Source organism: Hylobates moloch, unplaced genomic scaffold (assembly GCF_009828535.3).
Source record: "Hylobates moloch isolate HMO894 unplaced genomic scaffold, HMol_V3 SCAFFOLD_13, whole genome shotgun sequence".
In the NCBI taxonomy this organism is placed as follows: Eukaryota; Metazoa; Chordata; class Mammalia; order Primates; family Hylobatidae; genus Hylobates; species Hylobates moloch.
In genome coordinates, this window is record NW_026652288.1 from 28,290,299 (window position 1) to 28,313,671 (window position 23,373).

The following is a 23,373-nucleotide window of genomic DNA, read 5'->3' on the forward strand; positions in this document are numbered from 1 at the left end:
TGCTTCCTGGCCCCTACCAGTGCATTCCCTTATCATGTATCACTTTGGGCAGGCTTATTTCTGCTCTGCATGTGATCAAACCTCTGCTGCAAGCCCGGGCAGGTTTGGTGTTTCCTCACCTGGAATCTGGCATCTCCAACTGACACCTGCTTTAACCTGAGTGCCATCTCTGGCATCCTTCCTCACGTTGCAGCACAGTTAAACCCAAACATTTGGGAAACGTTTTAGATGCTCCTAGACACCCTTGGCACAGAATGGGGTGGGGGGTGTGGAAAAGCAGGGAAATCCAGTCCACTCTGGAATGCTGCATATTTGCATGCCTAGAAACCCTTCTAACTTTGATCACCTAGGAATTTTATGATTGGCTTGGAAGATGGCTGACTCTCTAGAAGACACCTTTTAAAAACAGCTTTTCCAAGCCAAGCAGGAAGAGAAAAGAGAAAAAATAGGGCCAACTTCTTTAAAATTACGTTTACACCAATAATATTAATGCACGCTGCAGTGGCTAGTTGGAAAGGGGCTGGCAGATGAGGGACTACTTCCCCTTCGAAAGCAGGGGTGCAAGGAACCAACCTACCTCCCCGGCCCCAACATCAGGGAAAATCAGCCGCCGGTTTAAATCTGGCGTTTTGTTTGGATGTGCTGGCCTATGGGGAGGGGAGTCGTATTCTGGTTTGCTTGTTCCGTTTTTTACTGAAGTGATGGGGAAAGGGCAAGCTCCAAGCCCCCCGGCTGTTTCTCGAGAGACGGGCGTTTCTGGCTAGTGTCTGAAGGGTCTCGGCGTGGCTGGCATTTTAACCCTTCATTTTCTTTCTTGGACCCACGATACAGCGTTGGCGGAGATGAGAGCATCGGCACCGTCACCACCCTGGCTAGTGAGTACGCGGCGGCCGGGTTGTTTGGTTTGGGGAGGTCCCTGCATGCTTCCCGCTCCCCCTGCAGGTGGCGCGGGTCTCGGGAGGAGCCCCGGCTGCAGGAGCCCGCTAAATTCACCAGGGGGCGCTGCCTCCCGAGACTGCCGCCCAGCTCCGCTTCCGACAGTGACGAAAGCCTTAGAGTTGGGGGTGGAGCGGGGTTCGGGGCTTGGGGGCCGGGGGCGGGGAGGTGTCAAAAAGAAATTGTCTTTGACCAAGGAAGGAAGAAAGTAAAGCGAGGAAAAAGATCACATCTTAGTGCAAGTCATTAAAAAGTGATTCAATAATCTGGCATGAGATTAGAATAAAGAAAAGTGATTCAAGAAAGAAGAAAAGGAAACCTGGGTGTGCGGCGCCTGCCTTTCCGAGCAAATCACCCCCGCGAGAGGCGTCGATCCAGGCACCTGGGGTGCCGGCACAGCTGCACACAGATACTGAATTGCGGGGTTGCTGTAGGAACCGCTGCTATTGCCGCAGGAGGAGATGAACTTACCTTGTGCAGGCTGTGCAGACACAGCCATTTTGGGACTCAACACTTTCCTTAATTTACTTCCCACCAACCTGCTCGGAATGATTTCCTTCTCTCTTTTTTTTTGAGATGAATCTCCTTCGTTGCCAGGTGGTGCAGAATGGGCCACCTCGGTCTTGCACCTCCCTCGGTTCAACGATTCTCTGTGACTTCGTGATCCGCCCGCCTCGGCCTCCCAAAGTGCTGGGATTACAGGTGGAATGATTTTTTAAAGCCTGATTATATTCTCTGAAGGGTCTGATCTTATCTTTTTAAAATTCTCCCCAGTGGATACACATCTCTGTGCTTGTTCTTAAAGTATGCAAGCGATACACGTTTAAATTGAATTCTTCCCCTGGAATCTTCTGGCTGATAATTTTGCCTGGGAGGAATTTAATTGGTCCCATTCTCGTTTACTTTCCTGGTACATAGCCCTTTGTAATATATCTTTAGAAGCTAACAACTTGAAGCCACCAAGACTTGGATGAGGCGGACATCATAGCTTAATCTCCACATAGGCAGAGCAGAGCTGAGCAGACTTTGCGTTACCTGTTTTGGTTATTTGTAAATCCTGTTGAATTTAGGTAGACAGGGTTCTGTGCCACAAGCACTCCCTGCCTTCTTTATATCTAGGTCTACACACGTGAGCTACAAATCAGTTCCTCTATTGCTAGGAGATGGTTCAGGGTGCTTTTGTGAGTGTGATGAACTTGGCTGTGGGATGACCCAGTGTATACAACAGCTTTCTGGGCGCTCTACTTCCCATGCTCATATTATGGACAAGATAATTGGATATTATTTGGCTTCACCTCTTTCACCAAAGTAATTTACAAAGGATTGAGACAATGTCACCCCTCAGGTGGATGACTCCCCTGATACATTTAACCCAGAAATGGATTATCAGCTATTTAGACTCTTCTTGCTAGAGATATGAAGACTATTTGATTGTAGGGGCTAAATAATCCAGGGGGAAATAACTATATGGAAATGTGTTAGAAAACTCAAAAGAATGTAAGGGCAGAACAGAATCCCCGTTCAACCCCCTGTTCAGTTTAATCCAGCAAATATTCCAGTGCTGAGTGCTTGGAAAATAGGAGAACAGTGCCCCGATGACATCACCAAAGTCTCTTTGGCAGCATGTCTTCCCAAAGACAGACACATGACTAATATTTATAGATGTGTACAAAGCTTAGGGGAAAATAAACATAGAGGCTGTAAACCCTGTCTTCTGAAAAGGAGCATCAAGAATTAGAATTCGTCAGGTAAGGAAAGGGGCGAGAATGTTCCTGGCGAGATAACTGCCTGCACCAGCAAGTTGTTGCCCTATCCAATGTGCGGTTCCTCGCTATGACATCCTTGCTAAGCAGCTGGGTAGGCTGTGCTGAGTTCCTTCTACCTCCTAGGGAACCTACCACCTCCTAGGACAAACCATTCCACTTTCAAATCGCTCAGGTGATTTCACAGTCCTTTCTTCTCTTGAATAGAAATCGGAGCAATTTCCATTTATTAGTGTAATGTCCCCAAACCTCAAGGAAAGAGTCCAGTCCGTCTGTGCTGAGTAAACCTGCAGCAGTGCTGGATTCTAGCAAGCACTCTGCTCAATGGGGCCCTAAAGTCCTGGCTGCTACCTGGCCAGTTTCTTTCTCACATCCTAGCAGATTGTGAGACAGCGGGGGCAAGTGCCCTTGTGTTGGAGCTGAGAGACCAGCCATTCTCAGCAGCTACATGTCTTTGAACAAATCTCCAAGCTTGTCTGAACTTTGTTTTATTTCTAATTCAGTCCATAATCATGTATTGAGCATTATATGAGGCCCTGGGGTATATATAGACCCTGCTCTGAGGAGGGCTTAGCCAAGTTGGAAAGATGAAAAAGTGAAAAGTGTGGATCCATATTAGTAAAGGCAATTAGAATGCATGAGATTGCAAAGTTCAACAAAACTGACAAAACTTTAGACTGGCAAAAGGGAGGGGGAATGAAAATCAAAAATGAAGGAGGAGATACTACCAACCTTACAGAAATAAAAAGGATTATGAGAGAATACCATGAACAAATTGTATGCCAATAAATCAGATAACTTGGATGAAATGGACAAATTCCTAGAAAGGCACCAAACTACTGAAATTGACTCCATAAAAAGTGGAAAATCTGAGGCCGGGCGTGGTGGCTCATGCCTGTAATCCCAGCACTTTGGGAGGCCGAGGCAGGAGGATCATGAGGTCAGGAGATCGAGACCATCCTGGCTAACATGGTGAAACCCCATCTCTACCAAAAATATAAAAACTTAGCCAGGCGTGGTGGCGGGCGCCTGTAGTCCCGGCTACTCAGGGAGGCTGAGGCAGGAGAATGGCATGAACCCTGGAGGCAGAGCTTGCAGTGAGCAGAGATCATGCCACTGCACTCCAGCCTGGGTGACACGGCGAGACTTCATCTCAAAAAAAAAAAAAAAAAAAAAAAAGAAAATCTGAATAGATTTATAACAAGCAAAGAGACTGAATTAATAATTTTAAAACTTCCCATCAAAAAAAGCCCAGACTGTCTCTGACTTCGCTGGTGAATTCTATCAAACATTAGTATCAATTACCAGTTCTTCACAAACTCCTCCCAAAAACAGAAGAGGAAGGAATGCTTCACAACTCATTCTATGAGTTTTACCCTGATAGCAAAATAAGACAAAGACATCACAAGGGAAGAAAAGTATGACCAGTAAGTATTATGAATGTAGACCCAGAAATCCTACACAAAATACTAGCAAACAAAATCCAGCAATATAAAAAAAAAAAGTATACCTCATGACTAAGTGGAATTAGCCTAGGAATACAAGGTTAGTTTTCAACCTCAAAATCAATTAATGTAATATTCTATGTCAATAGGATAAAAGACCAAAACCACACATCATGATCATCTCAATGGATCAGAAAAAGCATTTAACAAAAATCTAACACCACTTCATGATAGAAACACTCAAAAAAGGCTGGGCGCAGTGGCTCACGCCTGTACTATCAGCACTTTGGGAGGCCTAGGTAGGTGGATCACTTGAGGTCAGGAGTTAGAGACGAGCCTGGCCAACATGGTGAAACCCTGTCTCCACTAAAAACACAAAAATTAGCTGGGTGTGGTGGCGGGTGCCTGTAATCCCAGCTACTTGGGAGGCTGAGGCGTAAGAATAGCTTGAGCCTGGGAGGCAGAGGTTGCAGTGAGCTGATATTGCACCACTTCACTCCCGCCTGGGTGTCAGAGTAAGACTGTCTCTAAATAAATAAAGTAAAAAAACACTGAACAAATTAGGGATAGCAGGAAAATTCCTCATTCTGATAAAGGGTATCTTTTAGGAGCCCACAGCTGACATCATAGGTAGTGGTGACAGACGGAATGCTGCCCCCTCTCTCTGATATCAGGAGTAAGACAAGGATGCATGCTCTTGCCACTTTTATTCAACATCACACTGCCCATGGCAGTTAGGCAAGAAAATGAAAGAACAAATACCAAGATTGGAAATAAAGAAATAAAACCACTTCTATTTAAAGATGACGTGATATTATATAGAGACTATCCCAAGAAGTCCACTAAAAATTATTAGAGCTAATAAATGAGTTCAGTGATTGCAAGGTACAAATCAATATACAAAAAGCAATTCTAATTCTTTATACTAGCAATTAATATGAAAATGAAATTCCATTTACAATAGCATTGAAAATAATAAAAGGAATAAATTTAACCAAATTTAACCAAAAAAGAGCATCTCTTTTACTCTTAAGATCACAAAACATTGCTGAAAGAAATTAAAGACCTAAATAAGCAGAAAATCGTCTGACATTGATGGATTAGAAGATTTAATATTCTTGATAATACTCCCCAAATCAATCTACGGATTCAATGTGATCCCTATCAAAATTCCAGCTAGCTCCTTTGCAGAAATTTGCAAGCTGACCCTAAAATTCATGTGGAAATTCAAGGGACCCAGAATATCCTAAGAAATCTAGAAAATAACAAATTCAGAGGATTCATACTTACCAGTTTCAAAACTTACTATAAATCTATAGTAATCAAGACATGTGGTACTAGCATAAGGATAGACATATTGAACAATGGACTAAGGTTGAGAGTCAGAAATTAAACTCTCATATTCATGGTTAACTCATTTTCAGCAAGGATGCCAAAACCAATGGGGAAAAGAATAGTCTTTCGATAAACTGTGCTGAGACAACTAGATAGTTACACACAGAAAGATGAGGTTGAACTCCTCTCTCACACTTTATAAAAAAATTCACTCAAAATGAATCATAGATCTAAATATAAGAGCTAAAACTAACACTAGGAAGAAAATATAGGAGCAAATCTTTATGATCTTGAGCTAAACAAAGTCTTCTTAGATATGCCACTAAAAGCACAAGTGACAAAAGAAAAAAAAATCGATATTTTGCACTTCAAAGGATATCATATCGTATATCAAAGAAAGTAAAGACAACCCAAAGAGTGGAAGAAAACACTTGCCAATCCTATATCTAATAAGAAACTTGTATCTAGAAATTATAAAGAACTCTTAGAACTCAATAATAAAAAGATAACCCAGTTAAAATTGGGTAAAGGATCTGAATAGACATTTTTCCACAGAAGATATGCAAATGGCTAGTAAGCACTTGAAAATATGTTCAACATCAGTAGCCATCAGTGCAAATCAAAACCACCATGAGATAACAATTCACATCCACTAGCGTGGTTATAATAGGAAGACAATAAGTGTTGACAAGGATGTGGAAAAATTGAAGCCCTAGTAAACTGCTGGTGGGAATGTAAAAATGGTGCAGCTGCTTTGGGAAAAGTCCTGGCAGTTCCTCAAAAGGTTAAACAGGGTTAAGGTTAGGGTTAAAGAGAGTTTAACCTTTTCCACTCTTAGATATATATCCAAGAGAAATCCACACAAAAACTTGTACACAAATGTTCATAGCAGCATTTTTCATAATACCCAAAATGTGGAAATAACTCCAAAGCCCCATCAACTGAAGAATGGATGAATAAAATGTGGTATATCCATCCAATGGAATATTATTCAACAATAAAAATGAATGCAGTACAGTTGCATGCTACAACATGGGTGAATGTTGAAAACCGTACGCTAAAGGAAAGAGGCCAGTCACAAAAGGTATGTTGGGGTATATGATTTCATTCATATGAAATGGCCTGAATAAGCAAGACTACAGAGACAGAGTAGATTCATGATTGCCATGAGATTGCAGAGAATGGGGAGTGACTGCTAGTGGGTACTGGGTTTCTTTCTGGGGTGATGAAAATGTTCTAAAGTTGATTACATGGTGATGATTGTACAACTGTGTGAATATGCTAAAAGTTATTGAACTGTATGCTTTCAATTGGTAAATTTTATGGTAAGTGAATTATATCTCAATAAAGCTAGTATATATTTAGAAAAAAAGAAAAATACATGAGAAAAGCCTGTAACTCAGACTCACATTTCTTCAATAATTGATGAAACATCTGTCATGTGCTGCGCTGTCGTTAAGCACCAGCCTGCTGAACATTTTCTTCCCATGCTGAGTGAAGGTTGGGGTAAGAGTAGGGGCTGTGGAGTGGGGACTCTGCTCCCTAACACCCACTGGTGCTTATCAAAGGAATTTGAAGATTGCTTTGCGGTAGTCACTAAGCATGTCTTTTCCTTGTATTTGCAGACATCCTCCGGGAATTCAACCCTTCCCTGAAGGGCTTCTCTGTTGGCACTGGGAAAGAAACCAGTTCTAATGCCTTCTTAAACCAGGCTGTGGCAGGAGGCCGAGCTGAGTGAGCAGGGGTGACCGGGGCGGTGAACAGCACAGGTCCTCTGGGGACCAGGGGTGGGCTTGGCCTAAACTGGGTTTATGGCTGAAAGTTGAAGGGCTTTGTCAGGGGAAAGGGTTTGAGGGCCAAAGCCGACGGAGCTCTCTTGGAGGTGTCACAGAAATCTGTGAGCCTACCCTAACACCCACCCCCAGAAACTAGTCACAATGGACTCTGATGCCAGGCGTATGCTCTGAGCAGATTACTTTGCCTGTCTGTAAATCTCACTTAAGACATAGGTTATAAGCAGGCTCACTCTGCGTCCCAGTTGTCACTGCTATGTCACTGCTGTTTCAGAGTCCTGCTCTCCCTCCCTTCCTCAGCTGTGCCTTTCGGGCTCTAAACTCTGCATCCTTCCAGTGTCCTGGGAAGAGCACCAGCCCTGGGAGGGGAGGCCCTGAGTGCAAGCCCGGTTTCCTCTCTGGCCTCTCTAAGCCTCAGACTCTAACAGGTGGGGCTGGTTAGGAACCTCTCCCACAGGGTGGTCATGAAGCTCAAATGCCATATTGGATCTGAAAGTTCTGGTGAGCTGTAAATAGTGTACACATGACACACGTTGGTCAAAATGGTGATCCTGGCAGTAATGCAGCAAGGTGGCAGGCCCACCTTGGGGGAAACATCACTGAGCACAGCCATCACTCTCATGGTCCCTGGGCATGGCCAGGCTGGTCCTCCAGAGTGGGCAGGTCAGCTTTCCTAGGTCCCATCCCTCCACTGCACTCCAAGATTCCAGGGCCTTGAGTGCTGCCTGAGGTTTGCTGCCTGGTCAGAGAGCGAGTGAATGCCATACCTAATCAAGGAAAAGTAAATTGGACGATCCTTTCTTTCTTATAATATTTGTATTGATTTTTAATTTTTATTTCAATACTTTTTAGGGTACAGGTAGTTTTTGGTTACATGAGTAAGTTGTTTAGTGGTGATTTCTGAGATTTTGGTGTACCTGTCACCTGAGCAGTGTACACTGTACTCAATATGTAATGTTTAATCCCTCACCACCCCCCCACCCTTCCTCTCTGAGTCCCCAAAGTCCATTATATCATTCTTTTTTTTTTTTTTTTTTTTGAGACAGGGTCTTGCTCTGTTGCCCAGGCTGGAGTACAGTAGCGTGATCTCAGCTCACTGCAACCTCCACCTCCCAGGTTCAAGGGATTCTCCCACCTCAGCCTCCCAAGTAGCTGGGATCACAGGCACACATCACCATTCCCAGCTAATTTTTTTTTTTTTTTTTTTTTTGTATTTTTCGGTAGAGACAGGGTTTCACCATGTTGGCCAGGCTGGTCTTGAACTCCTGACCTCAAGTGATCTGCCCGCCTAGGCCTCCCAAAGTGCTGGGATTACAGGCGTGAGCCACCATGCCTGGCCCATTATATCATTCTTATGCCTTTGCGTCCTCATAGTTTTGCTCTCCCACTTATAAGTGAGAACATATGATATGTGGTTTTCCATTCCTGAGTTACTTCACTTAGAATAATGACTTCCAGCTCCATCCAAGTTGCTGCAAATGACATTATTTCATTCCTTTTTTATGGCTGAGTAGTATTCCATGGTGTGTATATACCACTTTTTTTTATCCACTTGTTGGTTGATGAGCGCTTAGGTTCGTTCCATATCTTTGCAATTGCAAATTGTGCTGCAATAAACATGCATGTGCATGTGTCTTTTTCATGTAATGACTTATTTTCCTTTGGGTAGACACCCAGAAGTGGGATGGCTGGATCGAATGGTGGTTCTACTTTCAGTCTTTAAGGAATCTCCACACTGTTTTCCATGGTGGTTGTACTAGTTTACATTCCCACCAGCAGTGTAAAAGTGTTCCCTTTCACCATATCCAGGCCAACATCTATTATTTTTTGACCTTTTAATTATGGCCATTCTTGCAGGAGTAAAGTGGTATCTCATTGTTTTAATTTGCATTTCCCTGACACTTGGTTATGTTGAGCATTTTTTAATGTTTGTTGGCTGGTTGTATATCTTTTGAGAATGGAGCATTCATGTCCTTTGCGCACTTTTTGATGGGATTATTTAGATTTTTTAGATCCTATTTTTAATCACAAACATCACACTACCATGTGGTTCCTAGGACTCATGTGGTTTGGTTCCTAGATTTCCTGACATGCTTCCAGCTCTCAGCACCATCCTGAGACCATGAGCCACCTAAGTGTCTTTCTTATTCATCACCCAATGGGAAAGGTGACAGAGTATCCAAAGTAATGGCTAACACATACCCCAATAGGTTTTGTCTGTTTGTTTGAGACAGAGTCTCACTCTGTTGCCCAGGCTGGAGTGCAGTGGCACGATCTCGGCTCCCTGCAACCTCCACCTCCCAGGTTCAAGCGATTCTCCTGCCTCCCCCTCCTGAGTAGCTGGGACTATGAGTGCATTATTTTGTATTTTTAGTAGAGACAGGGTTTCACTGTGTTAGCCAGGATGGTCTCGATCTCCTGACCTCATGATCTGCACACCTCGGCCTCCCAAAGTGCTGGGATTACAGGTGTGAGCCACTGTGCCCAGCAGGCCCAATAGGTTTTGTGATGAATTCTGAGGCTTTCTTTTCCTTTTGATGGGGATAGGATTAAAAGGCTGCAGGTTTACTGCTTTAATAGTACCATAATCTTGCTTTTTCCAAGCATATGTGGGCTGGTAGTATAAGAGGAAAGACAGTTGTAAGCATGATTAGGTCAGGGAGGCATCCAAGAATGAAACCTTAGAGTCAGGAGCATAAAAGTAACCGAAATGAGTGTGATTCATATGGCCCTGGGTTTCTGTCCTTGCATCGCCGGAGGCCTTGGGGCTCTTTCATGCAGGGAAAAGTTGGGGGTTATTATTCCTGTGTTACAGTCAAAGAAGCTATAGTACAAAGAGGCCACATGGCCTGAACAAATGCATCGACTTGACCACATAGTCTGGCCTTGTGCCCTGCAGGCTTTATTCCAGGTCTGACAATAGCTGTCATGCAGATACAGCAGTGCACCATTTACAAGGCACCCTCACATTTATCATCCCTGTAGTCTGCACAATAAGCATGAGATGAACAGAGCAAAACGTCAGACTCCCATGGTTTACCAATGATAAAATTGAGCTTCAGCCAGGCACAGTGGCTCACGTCTGTAATCCCAGCACTTTGGGAGGCCGAGGTGGGTGGATTACTTGAGGTCAGGAGTTCGAGATCAGTCTGGCCAACATGGTGAAATCCTGTCTCTACTAAAAATACAAAAATTAGCCAGGTGTGGTGGCAGGTGCCTGTAATTCCACTTATTTGGGAGTCTGAGACACGAGAATCGCTTGAACCTGGGAGGTGGAGGTTGCAGTGAACTGAGATCACGCCATTGCACTACAACGTGGGTGATAGCACGAGACTCAGTCTCAAAAAAAAAAAAAAAGAGTTTCAGAGTAGTTGAGTAATCATCCTCAAACTCTGTTCCATCGACACAGCAGCTGCTCTGATAACTTCAGATTTACAGGTGAGGAAATCAAGGCTCAAAAAGTTAAATGACTTACCTGAAGTTCCCATCCAGGTAATCGAATACCTAGTGTACTATGACTCACATCAGGCCAGTAAGGCTAATAGATAAGAGGGGAAGAGGATGACCACTAATGTTTGCTGCTAAGCCCTGTGCCAGGGACTTTGTCAATGATGATGGTGGTAATGATGGCAGAAATAATTCAGTGGTTGCATACTACGTGCCAAGCACTGTTGTAAGTTCTTTACCTGGCACCTCATTTAATTTCCCCAACAACTCTATGAAGAAGGTATGTTACCATCCTCATTTCCCAAAGGGAAAAACTGAGGGTTTGCAGGATCAAGTAGTTGGCCAAGGTCTCAGAGCTGGTCATTTGTGGAACCAGGATTCAAACCCTGGCTGTCTGGCACCAGCAGTGGCTCCCATCTACTGCTCCCAATGACCTTCCAAGATCAGTGAGCTTGTCTCCATTTTGTAATCTTTTTGAACTGAGAATTTAAGTCACTGTCACACAGTTAGCAAGAGGCACCTAAGTGTCCAACTCAGGTGCATCTGACTAGACTGCGTCATCTTAAGGGTAGGAGGGCTTAGGCCATGGCACCTGCCAAAATGAGAGGTGCCATGACATGTGCATGATGTGAAATACTCACCGGCAGACCTTCCGTTTGCCCTGAACAAGCCTGGCTTGGAAGGAAAAGAAAAGTACACCATCAAATACGCCAATCAGAAAATAGTCACACTGGCCGGGCGCGGTGGCTCACGCCTGTAATCCCAGCACTTTGGGAGGCCAAGGCAGATGGATCGTGAGGTCAGGAGTTTGAGACCAGCCTGGCCAACATAGTGAAACCCCATCTCTACTAAAAATACAAAAATTAGCTGGGTGTGGTGACACACAGCTATAATCTCAGCTACTTGGGAGGCTGAATCAAGAGAACTGCTTGAACCCAGGAGGCAGAAGTTGCAGTAAGCTGAGATCGTGCCACTGCACTCCAGCCTGGGTGACAGAGAAAGACTCCATCTCGAGGGAAAAAAAAAAAAAAAGGAAAATAGTCACACTGAGAGTCACTCCCTCCTACATGCAGTGCTCTGGCCTTCCCAAGCACAGTCACCACCCCACACCCCCGCAGTGGAGCCTGAATGGGGAAGAAGCTCTGTGACACGGCCTTCAGTCCATTTTCCTGCAGGAGGCCCACCCTGGGCCTTCCTCCACCACACATTTGATTGCTGTTCTCTCTGCTAAGGGCCCCTGCCAGTCCCCACTCCTCACAGCACTTCCTCTGATATGTTTCCGCAGGGATTTACCTGTCCAGGCCAGGAGGCTGGTGGACCTGATGAAGAACGACACGGTGGGTCCCTGGGATGGGAAGTAGGCAGGAAAAATCCCTGGACACAGAGAAGATCAGCTGTGGATTGAGGGGTGGTTGGGAGCCCGGCTTGGGTTTCTAGCAGACACATCTGAAGCCTAAAACCCTGCTCCTCTGGAAGGGGGATTCCTATTTGTTTAGTCAGTCGGCTGTTGAAATTAAACGTCTACTGTGAGTCAGGCATCAGGCTGGGGCTGGAGATACACAAAAGAATACAACACAGTCCTGTCCTCAGGGAGTTTGGAAAGGGAGACCACTGTGAAGAATCAAATTATAAAACAGTTGCCACGTGCTTCATCGAAAGGGCTCTGTATAAGACAGGGTGGGGTGCAGAAGGGACCGGTGCCTCTGCTTAGGACGGTCAGGGAAGGCTTGAAAAGGAGATTTTGGCTGTTATGCTGGGCACATGGCCCGTGGGAGAGCCCTGGTCTGCAAAGAGTAGTACCAAAAAATAAAAGTAGAGGAGATGTTTGAGCCGGGTTCTGAAAGATGAATATGAGGCTCTCCCTCAAATGAAAGCGCGGTCTCAATTCAGAGGCTTTTTGCAGGAGTTTCTAGGTGGGTAAAATAAAAAGGAAGATTAGGATGAGTTATGTTATATATAATTTAATGTACACCAAAGTCTATTATTGGGAGGTTCTCAGGGTATTTCTACCCTTAATGTCAAACTTTCCTGGATCTTGTTCTCACCTTCCTCCTTCCACCCTCTTTTGGAAGTGTAGATCAGGGAAGCAAAGCTATGTAGTCTTGGGACAATATAAGAGGCTTGCAGGGCCGTGTCTGCCCTGGGGCCATAGTTTATGGAATGTGTATGGCTGCACCCTCTCCACACAGCCCTGTGACTTTGAATACTTCTCCAGGTCCTCCTTGGAGGAGACAGATCCCAGAGGTGGCAAAATCTTTTCAGAGCTTGCGCTTAGAGCTGCCACCTTACCCTACTCAGCCTCTCTGGCTTGACTAGTTCATGGGCAGAACTAGTCACCAGTGTGAGTATTCCAAATTTGGAGAGCTCTCTCTTAATGAAAGATGGTCCTTTCTCCCTTAAGGCACAATTAGAATTCAGGATTTCTCGAAGATTCTGGAACAAACGTTCCTTTCCCATGGCCAAGACCAGCTTCCTTATCCCTTCCCCACTTCCTTGCTATGCTGGAGATGGAGGAACAGAGCTCAGAGTGCATTTGTATCCACTCCCACCAGGAGATGTGGAAACTGTGACGTGTGTGCTTTTGTGTGTGGACAGAGTCACATGGAAGTTCAGTGATTCCACCTAAAATAAATGAACCATTGAGCACTCATGATCTCAGGACCCCAAAACCAAGGAACAGAAAATTCAAAAGTCCATGAGACACTCTAGTGTGTGAGGACCCATCTTTTCTAGTGTCAAGCATTTTGTGTTTTCCTTGACTTGACTCTGGGACAAGGTGCTTACTTGTGTGTTTCTTATTAATTTCAGAGGATACACTTTCAGGAAGACTGGAAGATAATAACCCTGTTTATAGGTGGCAATGACCTCTGTGATTTCTGCAATGATCCGGTAGGTCTCCAGGCCTGTTACTCAAGACTCACCCCCAGAGAAGGATTTTCACAGCCCGGTCACTTGCTCTGCCTGGGAGCAGTACAGCTAAGTTGGGACTCAGGCTCGTGGTTTGTCTTGGATCCAGCCTGGGATGAACCCTGAGACTGAGAAGGCATTCACCTCCAGGGAGCCATTCAGCTGGGCAAGCAGGATTGGTTATAAGATTGATCCTGATTAAGTTTCCTATCAAGGGAGCTTGATCATATCATTCTAGAAAGCAAGATAATACCCAATGACTAGAAAAATCTTTCCTATGTTCACAGAGAGTCACAGGTGAGCTCCCTTCCCCAGTCTCCAGCAGGCTTGCCCTTTCCACCTTTGTGCTGTCACTTGTATGGGAAGGTGGATTTCCTGCAGGCATTTGGACAAGCTTCAGAGCCAAGTCATTCTGGGCTGGTGGGAAACCCAAGATCAGGGCTGCTGCTCCATGGATGCTGCATGTCCTCCTGGAACCTCAGCCTCTGAGCTGATAGAAGCCTGACAGGGCATACCCACTAGTCTCCCACCCATGCCTATGCCAGAAATGTACTAGGAGCAAAGCAGTGGTGAAGGAAGCACAGGCCCCGTCCTCAGGAACTTGCACTGCCAGTGGAGAGAGACACAGGCAATTCATCACAGCACAGTGCAGACATCAGGATGTGGTTGTAGGGATGCACACAGAAGGGAGGTCTAAAAGCAAAGTTGGCCAGGTGCGGTGGCTCACACCTGTAATCCCAGCACTTTGGGAGGCCAAGGCACGCAGATCAACTGAGGTCAGGAGTTCAAGACCAGCCTGGCGAACATGGTGAAACCCCATCTCTACAAAAATTAGCCAGACATGATGCGGGTGCCTGTAATCCCAGCTACTTGGGAGGCTGAGATGGAAGAATTGCTTGAACCCAGGAGGTGGAGGTTGCAGTGAGCTGAGATCACGCCACTGCACTCCAGCCTGGGTGACAAAGCAAGACTCCATCTCAAAAAAAAAAGAAAAAAAAAGAAAAGCTGCTGTGGGACCCTGGTGTGTGGGGAAGGGGGTTGTTGGAGAGATTTACACAGAGCAGGAGACTTTCCAGCTCAGGCTTGAAGATGAGGAGGTTTGTCAGGCAGAAAGGGGACCAGCAGAGTGAGGTTTAGGAAGTAGTGGTCTTGCTGTGGCCTGTGAGCACCTACCTGGAGGGACGCCCCGGCCCCAGGCCCCTCACAACCCACTTTCCTGGCATCAAAATCACCAGGAGCCAGGTGTTTTCAAGCTGTGATCTGAAGGGCCCAGAGGGGAGCCTTGGAGCTGCTGGTGGCCTGTGGGGAGGTGGGACCCTGGGCCCCTCCCCTGCTCATGTTAAGTGACACAGCTTTGATATGTTCCATACAGCAGGGCTTTTGGTTAGATTTCAATCAGAGAAAGAGTTCCACTGCTGAGAAAGCTTTAAAACCGCAAATATCGAGATGAGGAGTAACAGTTAAAATGTGTTTAGGCTTCGTGTGACGGGTGTTTCACAGGACCCTCTTCCCCTCTTCCCCTCCCATTATTGCCTTGATTTATGTAGGGTGTGCTTTCATACATGTAGGGTGTGCTCAGTAGCCCCAGACACTGAGGCTCCAAGCAAAAGAGATCGGGCCATAGGACAGAGGCTGCTCAGGTTGCAGGAGATCTTAGAGGTCACCTGCTTGGACATCCCCATGTTAGAGGGGCCCAGAGATGTGAGGCTCTGGCTCTACAGTTAGTGGATATGGAGTAGATCCAGAGCTCACGCAAAAAAACAAAAGGCATTTCCCTGAGGGCCACAGCCATGACAAACCTGAGGATCATGGGGCTGGTGTCGAGGCTGGGGCCCCAAAGACCAACGTTATATTTCAATATTGCCCGCTGTGACTGAATACAGAAAGAAGGGGACTCTGGCCAAGTGTGGTGGCTCACACCTGTAATCCCAGCCCTTTGGGAGGCCGAGGTGGATGGATCACTTGAGCCCAGGACCAGCCTGGGCAACATGGTAAAACCCCATCTCTACCAAAAAATACAAAAATGGCTAGGTGCGGTGGCATGCACCCGTGGTCCCAGCTACTTGGGAGGCTGAGGTGGGAGGATTGCTTGAGCCCAGGAAGCGAAGGTTGCAGTGAGCCATGATCACGCCACTGCACTCCAGCCCAGGAGACAGAGTGAGATCTTGTCTCAAAAGAGGCCAGGGGGGGGGGGGGGGGGGGGGGGGGGCGGGGGGACCCAAGACAGAAAGTAGCCCTGTTCTGTAGAGAGATTAGGTGACAAATGGTGTTCAAGGGACACTTCCTCTTCCTGCAGGTCCACTATTCTCCCCAGAACTTCACAGACAACATTGGGAAGGCCCTGGACATCCTCCATGCCGAGGTACGGAGGCTAGGCCATGAGGCTTGCATCTTAGACCTCAGACCTGGCCTAGAGGAAGCTCTGGCATCCTGCTGAGACCTCCCCGAAGGTCACCTTTGTTGTGGATCCCAGCCAAATGCATAGATGGGGAGCAGGGACGGGTGGAGGAAGTGGATGGGGGCAGATGGAAGTCCCTAGATATGAAACTTCAGCAGGAAGAGCAGGCCCCAAACCCAGCTGAAAGCCTGGAGCTGCCTAGGCTCATCCTCTTGGTGACTGATTCTGCCTTTTCTCAGGTTCCTCGGGCATTTGTGAACCTGGTGACAGTGCTTGAGATTGTCGCCCTGAGGGAGCTGTACCAGGAGAAAAAAGTCTACTGCCCAAGGATGATCCTCAGGTCAGACAGATACTTCTCCCTGATTCTGCTAAGAATCCTCACTGCTAAGGGCAGTGGCACCCTTAGCAAATTCCTTAGAAAACCCAAGGGCCGAAGTGTGAAAGGGCTGTGACCACCCCATCTTCTAACCTGGAAAGACCTAAGGGGAGGATATCCTAGGATTTTTCCACCCTGGTGTAGGCCTCAGCCCACCTCAGGGTGTGCATGGGGAACTACCCCTGCACCCTGCCTCTGTTGCCATGGCAGCCACAAGGCACCCTCCAGGCCTCCAGAGGGAAGAGTAAAACATTAGGAATGGAGTCAAGCTGTATGGCTGAGGCCCAGGGACCACCCAGGCCACTGCTGGGACCTACTTCCAAGTGTGTCCAGAGCTGATCTGCCCCCTCCTAGAGGCCCATCTGTAGGACAGGGGTGCCTCTTGTTGGTATGAGTGTTCCATGTAAAGCGTTCACAGATACAGGGCCAGTGTCACCTGCCAGAGAAGGAGGTCAAACCAGAATCAGCAGGGTCCAGAGGACAGAGTCCTCCCCAGAGAGTAGAGAGCCCTGGTCCTGAGAAGGTGCCTGAGAGGACGTCTTCACCCCTCAGCCTCCAGAGCCAGGCAGAGCTGGCTTCCCCCTCTAATACAGGCTTTTTTTTTTTGAGACGGGGTCTTGCTCTGTTGCCTAGGCTGGAGTGCAATGGCATGATCTCGGCTCACTGCAGCCTCCGCCTCTCAGGTTCAAGCAATTCTCCCACCTCTGCCTCCTGAGTAGCTAGGATTACAGGCACACCACCACGCCCAGCTAATTTTTGTATTTTTAGTAGGGATGGGGTTTTACCATGTTGGCCAAGCTGGTCCTGAACTGCTGACCTCAGGTGATCCACCCACCTTAGCCCCCCAAAGTGCTGGGATGATAGGCGTGAGCCACCATGCCCAGCCCAGAATCCAAAACTTTTAAAGTGCTGACGTGACACCACAAGGGGAAAATTCCACACCTGACCTCATGTGACAGGTTGTAGTCAAAACACAGATGCACAGCACGCAGTTTAGTCAGCATCCCCAAAAAGCCCCCTTCGGCGGCGATGCACTGTCTTTTCTGGGCATGCCCAGATCCTGCGGCTCAAGCATGCCCACAAAGGGTAGCAAAATGGCACATGTGCAGGCCGGATGCTCCAACAACACGTTCCCCATAATGGCTCACGTGAGGCTAAGACCTGCATGCATTACTCACCTAATTTTTGCTCATTCTCTGTGTTGTAAAGATGTGGCTTAAAACGATAGCCACAGGGTAATGCAGATATCCCAAAATCAAAAAATAAATCTGAAATCTGAAATGCTTCTGGCTCAAAGCATTTCAGATAAGGGAGACCCAGCCTGTATCACACATCTCCAGGACCGTTGGGAATAAGACGTTCCTCTAAGTGAAGCATGAACGTTTTCCGCAGCCTGCCTTCCTGCAGGCTCTCCTCTGGACTGTTAGCCAAGGTCACTGAGACTGTGCTCCCCTACCCTGCCCCCCAGCTCTGTTACAGGTCCCCACCCCAGCCCTGAGCACATCACATGGTAATTACTCATGTGCCTCCCTCCCCCACAGCCTGTGAACTCAGCCTGAGTCACTGCTAGCGCGGTGTAGGGGCTCAGCTGCTGTTTGCTGAATGACTGAATAATTCACAAGGGCCAGACTTGCTCTTGGAAGTTAAGGAGTACCTTTCCTGCTCCTCTGCAGATCCATGCCATGCCTCACCTGGGGGACCCAAACTGCACAGGTCCCCTGGGGAAGGCCTCACGGTGCTGTGAGCTGAGACAGGGTGGCTGCTGGGTGACATGTGCCTATGAATGCAGCTGGTGTCAGGCATGCTATTTCCAACTGCTGACTCATCCCCTGGCTCCCACTTTCTCCAGTCACTGGGCCACACAGAGGATCGGTGTCTTCACTCCATTTCAGAGCAGGTTACCAGAAAGCCTCTTGCTACCCATCTTGGCAGGGTTTTTTAGACCATTCAAACTAAAGGTTCAGAATAGGCATTTGCCAGGCCCATTCACAGATCTGAGATGGCCAAGTCACTGAATGTCAAGGTTGGATAGACTCAGGTCACCTTTTCCTGCCACCTCTGCAGTGCCCTGCACTCCCCGCCTCTCCTTCGGGTGGCTGTGCTTTCCTCTGCAGTGCTGAGTCTATACGGAGCCATCCCTGCTTTTATCACCTCATCCCCCTGGACCAAAAGCCCAGATGTGCGAGATAGCTGGCTGGGTCAGAGCTGCAGACTGGATGGAAGCAGTTCAATATAGAGATTAAGAGCTCAGGTTCAGAGCCAGGCAGACTTGAGTTCAAGTCCTAGCTCCCACACTCAGCACCCATGCAACCTTGAGAAAGTTACTCAACCACCCTGAGCCTCGGTTTCCTCATCTCTAAAACAGGGATAATGAGAATACCACTTCTAGAATGGCTGGGAGGACTAAACAGGTTAATACCCATAAAGTTATTATTGCAGTGCTTGGTACAGCGTTCAGTGTTAATTATTCAATAATAATTGCTAAGATACATTCAAATCAATGTATGTTAGCAATTATTATTGTTGTCACTGCAGTATGCCTCATCGGCATGGCACTTAGACAGCCCCAAGGTGACTCGGCTCCATAAAAGTCACTCCTACAGAAATCAGAAGAAGTCTATTTCATTTTCAAGAGCAAATCCAGTTCTAGGAATTTTTCTTTTTTCTTTTTTTCTTTTGAGACAGAGTCTCGCTCTGTCGCCCAGGCTGGAGTGCAGTGGCACAATCTCGTCTCACTGCAACCTCCGCCTCCCGGGTTCAAGTGATCTCGTGCCTCAGCCTCCCGAGTAGCTGGGACCACAGGCATACAGCACCACCCCTGGCTAATATTTTGTATTTTTAGTAGAGATGGGGTTTCACCATGTCAGCCAGCCTGGTCTCGAACTCCTGACCTCAAGTGATCCACCCACCTCGGCCCACCAAAGTACTGGGATTACAGGCGTGAGCCGCCGCGCCTGGCCTGGAAATCTTCTTTAGCTTCGTTTGGTATGGTCAGCAGGTCAGCCAGCCAGGCTCCTCATTAGCACAGATCTCTGAACTCCAAGTTAAAAGAAATATATTGAGTCTCAAGCCAACGTTTCTGCATCACTTATTCAGGATGGTGATCTTGGTGGGATAAGTGTTTCTCTTTGGTTTGGTCTGCAGGTCTCAGTGTCCCTGTGTCCTGAAGTTTGATGATAACTCAACAGAACTTGCCACCCTCATTGAATTCAACAAGAAGTTTCAGGTAAGCTGGGAAGGGGTTCTAAGACTTCCCAGAATTGCTGTGTGATTCGATTGCTCTGTCTAGAGAACAAGTCAGTGCTCAGGTAATTTTGATCTTGTGTGGGGGATGACCACTGACTAGTTTGCTGATTTTAAAACACCCTGAGACACAGCAGGGGCTGCTATTTGGTTTGTTTGAATTGCACCACAGAACCAAGTCCCTGAACATAAGCCAGTGAATCTCAGTTCCTGGTTGTTACATGAAACGAACGTTTCCACTTGTCCATGGGCAAGCATGGATCATGGAAAGAAGTTTCAGAGTGGATCTATCCAGATCCAAACCTCGACTCTGCTCCCTAGTTGTGGAACATTAGACACATGGGCAATGAAAGTTCCCTGAACTTCCAGCTCCTGGGTGGGAAACGGAGGCTGAAAGTCCTCCCTCCCTTGAGGCTCTCCAGGGTTCAGTGAGATAGGGTGCATTCCCTCTGCCCTCCGCTCCTATAGAACGGATGTTCTTGGGGGAGCACGAGGAGAAAGAAAGTCGGGAGGTGATCTCCATCTTGTGAGCTGTTTGTTTTAGTCCCTTCTCTACCACATCTTTGACTGGAACAGCTGACTCCCTTAACAATCGAGTTTCTCCCCAACAAAAAGTTTCTCCCCAACAAGCTTGACGAGGACAATGGTAGGCCTTTCTTCTAGACTAGGCTGCAAACAGCTGCCAGAGTGGATCCATCCTTCCAGGAGTCCATGGACTCCTTGGGGGCAGCACCACTTCCCTGCAGCCCACTTTGGGGGCAGCTAGGCCTGCCAGGTATATCAGGGCTCAGGGAAGTGAACCTGTATTTATCTTCCTTTGTGACTACTACCTAGCACTTGGGATGACTCCCCAGCTGGACTTCCTTTATTTTATGTATGTATGTATTTATTTATTTATATTTATTTATTTATTTATTTATTTATTAGACAGGGTCTCACTTTGTCATCCAGGCTGGAGTGCAGTGGCACAATCTCGGCTCACTGCAGCCTTGACCTCCAAGCCTCAAGTGATCCTCCTGCCTCAGTCCCCCAAGTAGCTGGGACTACAGGTGTGTGCCACCACACCCGGCTACTTTTTGTATTTTTAGTAGAGATTGGGTTTCACTATGTTGCCCAGGCTGGTCTTGGACTCCTGCACACAAGTAATCCACCCGCCTCAGCCTCCCAAAGTGCTGGGATTGCAGGCATGAGCCACCGTGCCAAGCCATACTTCCTTCTGCTGTGAGCAGTCACCTGTGACTCTGGGGAGGAAGTCCCTGGCCCACATCAGAAGAGGGAAGGCAGCTGAGGTTATGGCCGTGAGAGCAACCCTGTTTCAATTGGGGTTACTGGGTGCATGCAACTAAAGTTCATGCAGTTTCTGTCTAATTTAAGCAGATTTAATATTTCCACAGAATCTCTGACAGAGCTAGAGAGCTAGGGTCAGGAGCTAAGCCATCAGGAATCATGGAATCATGGAATTCTAGGGGCCAAGCCATAAGAATCAAAATCAGGGCTGGGTGTGGTGACTCACGCCTATAATCCCAGCACTTTGGGAGACCAAGGCGGGAGGATCACTTGAGTTTAGGAGTTCAAGACCAGCCTGGCCAACATAGTGAAACCCTGCAAAAAATACCAAAATTAGCCAGACGTGGTGGCACACACCTGTAGCCTCAGCTACTCAGGAGGCTGAGGTGGGAGGATCACTTGAGCCCAGGAGGCGGAAGTTGCAATGAGCCGAGATTGCACCATTGCACTCCAGCCTGGGTGACACAGTGAGACTGTCTCAAAAAAAAAAAAAAAAAAATCAAAATCAGGCCACAGACCTGGTTTAGGGAAGACATCACAGACTCCACTGTCACTGCTGCTTCTAGGAACTGGATGCAGCTGCCACCTTTAGCAGAATGGATGTTTTGCCATCCCTGACACAGGCGATGATTGCTGAAGCCTCAGTGACATACCCACGCCCTGGCTGCAGGAGTGGTTAGGAAAGCAGGCATTCTCTCGTCTTTTTTAGTCTCCACAGTGGGAGGCAGGTTGCTCTCTATGCAGTGGGGTCTTCAAACTTGGAAGTGGGTTCAGATGCTGAGCAGCTGAAAAGCAGGAGAAAGATTCACCAACATTGCCCTCCTGGCCTCTGCAGGCAGGCCAGATGTTCCCAGGGCTGATCCTGGTTGTCACTGAGGCCCTGATCTAGTGTTTTGGAGATGCCCATGTGTCAGCTGTGTGTGGCCATCACGCCCTCTCTCAGAATCAAATCACACCCTACTTCCCGCAAAAGCTACGGCTCTCATCAATCTCCCTGGAGATGATCATTCCTATTAATAACCACAGTCACTCACTCACCACTTGCCATGTGCCAGGGACTCTACACACTATTTCTTTCCACTGCCAAAAGGTATGTGGTTCCACTGTGAGCCCATCTGGCTATCCCCCAAGTAACCAGTAGCATTGGAAGGGACTTAAGAGGTGGCCCAGGACTCAGCCAACATCCTCCATTTACTAAAAGGGAAGCAGTGTGCTGGAAGTCACCCTGTTAGTTCGCAGCACCCCACTTCCTTCCCCTCTTCTGAGAGACGACCTTCTCTCCTTCCCTTATGCCTTACTCAAGGCTGACACTGGCTTGGGAGGTCAGACATGAGACATTCCTGGCCTGGGAATTGACCCTGGGAAAAGACAGTGTGTGGTATCCTCTGAAGTGACCCCATTCACATTCCCAGGTATGTAAGTCTGACTTCCCTCTCCAGCCAGAGTAACCCCGAGGTGGCAGAAACCCTGGTGAGCAGTGGAATGGCTGAGTCATGCTAGAGTGGGAGCCGGAACTGGGGTAACAGATTTTCCTAGCAGTGACATATACATTAAATTTTGATTCACCTTTGATTTTTCTGAACAAATGTAGGACAGAAATAAATTGTTAGGATTATTAAAAATGTCATTTAACCAAAAACCACCCCTCAAGTCTTTAATCAGAATAGCTTTAAAAGAAGTCAAGCCGGCCGGGCGCAGTGGCTCACGCCTGTAATCCCAGCACTTTGGGAGGCCGAGGCGGGAGGATCATGAGGTCAGGAGTTTGAGACCAGCCTGGCCAACATAGTGAAACCCCGTCTCTACTAAAAATACAAAAAATTAGCCAGGCATGGTGGCAGGCACCTGTAATCTTAGCTACTCTGGAGGCTGAGGCAGGGGAATCGCTTGAACCCGGGAGGCGGAGGTTGCAGTGAGCCGAGATCGCACCAATGCACTCCAGCCTGGGTGACAGAGTGAGACTCTGTCTCAAAAAAACAAAAAAAAAGTCAAGCTGATAGACTTTTCTTACCTTTCCCTTTTCACAGACTAGCTCAAATATATGCAATTGCAGCAGAGTTTGGGGCCAGGGGTTGAGATAAAGGCTGATCTAAAATGTAAATGATCTAAAATGTAAAATCTCGGTTGAGATTTTGCGCCAGGTTGATTTCACTCAACAGTCAGATTCTGTTTAATTCTGTGTTGGAGAAAGAGATCGATCAAGGACCAAGCAGATGCACAGAGGACTGCCTGACATCTGTCCCCTTTTCCTCCTGCAGGAGAAGACCCACCAACTGATTGAGAGTGGGCGATATGACACAAGGGAAGATTTTACAGTGGTTGTGCAGCCGTTCTTTGAAAACGTGGACATGCCAAAGACCTCGGTAAAGAAAGCAAGCATCGTAGATAAATAGAATCCACAGGTAGTGTGTGGCTGTTTCTGAGTGTCATTTATACGATCCGGTGT

The 23,373-nt window shown here is 47.2% G+C and overlaps 1 protein-coding gene across 2 annotated transcripts in view; it reads left to right on the top strand.

Annotated features, from left to right (window-relative positions):
• PLB1 (phospholipase B1) overlaps nucleotides 1-23,373 on the top strand; it is a 147,567-nt gene that overhangs the window by 69,977 nt on the left and 54,217 nt on the right. Inside the window, exons 20-27 of one of the 2 annotated variants that reach the window (XM_032172591.2) lie at nucleotides 832-875; nucleotides 7,105-7,213; nucleotides 12,005-12,056; nucleotides 13,528-13,608; nucleotides 15,923-15,988; nucleotides 16,264-16,364; nucleotides 19,545-19,626; nucleotides 23,186-23,290. In XM_032172591.2, coding sequence (XP_032028482.1) covers nucleotides 832-875; nucleotides 7,105-7,213; nucleotides 12,005-12,056; nucleotides 13,528-13,608; nucleotides 15,923-15,988; nucleotides 16,264-16,364; nucleotides 19,545-19,626; nucleotides 23,186-23,290 — 640 coding nt within the window. The remainder of the gene's footprint in view (nucleotides 1-831; nucleotides 876-7,104; nucleotides 7,214-12,004; nucleotides 12,057-13,527; nucleotides 13,609-15,922; nucleotides 15,989-16,263; nucleotides 16,365-19,544; nucleotides 19,627-23,185; nucleotides 23,291-23,373) is intronic. The other variant, XM_032172592.2, reaches the window with a different exon arrangement.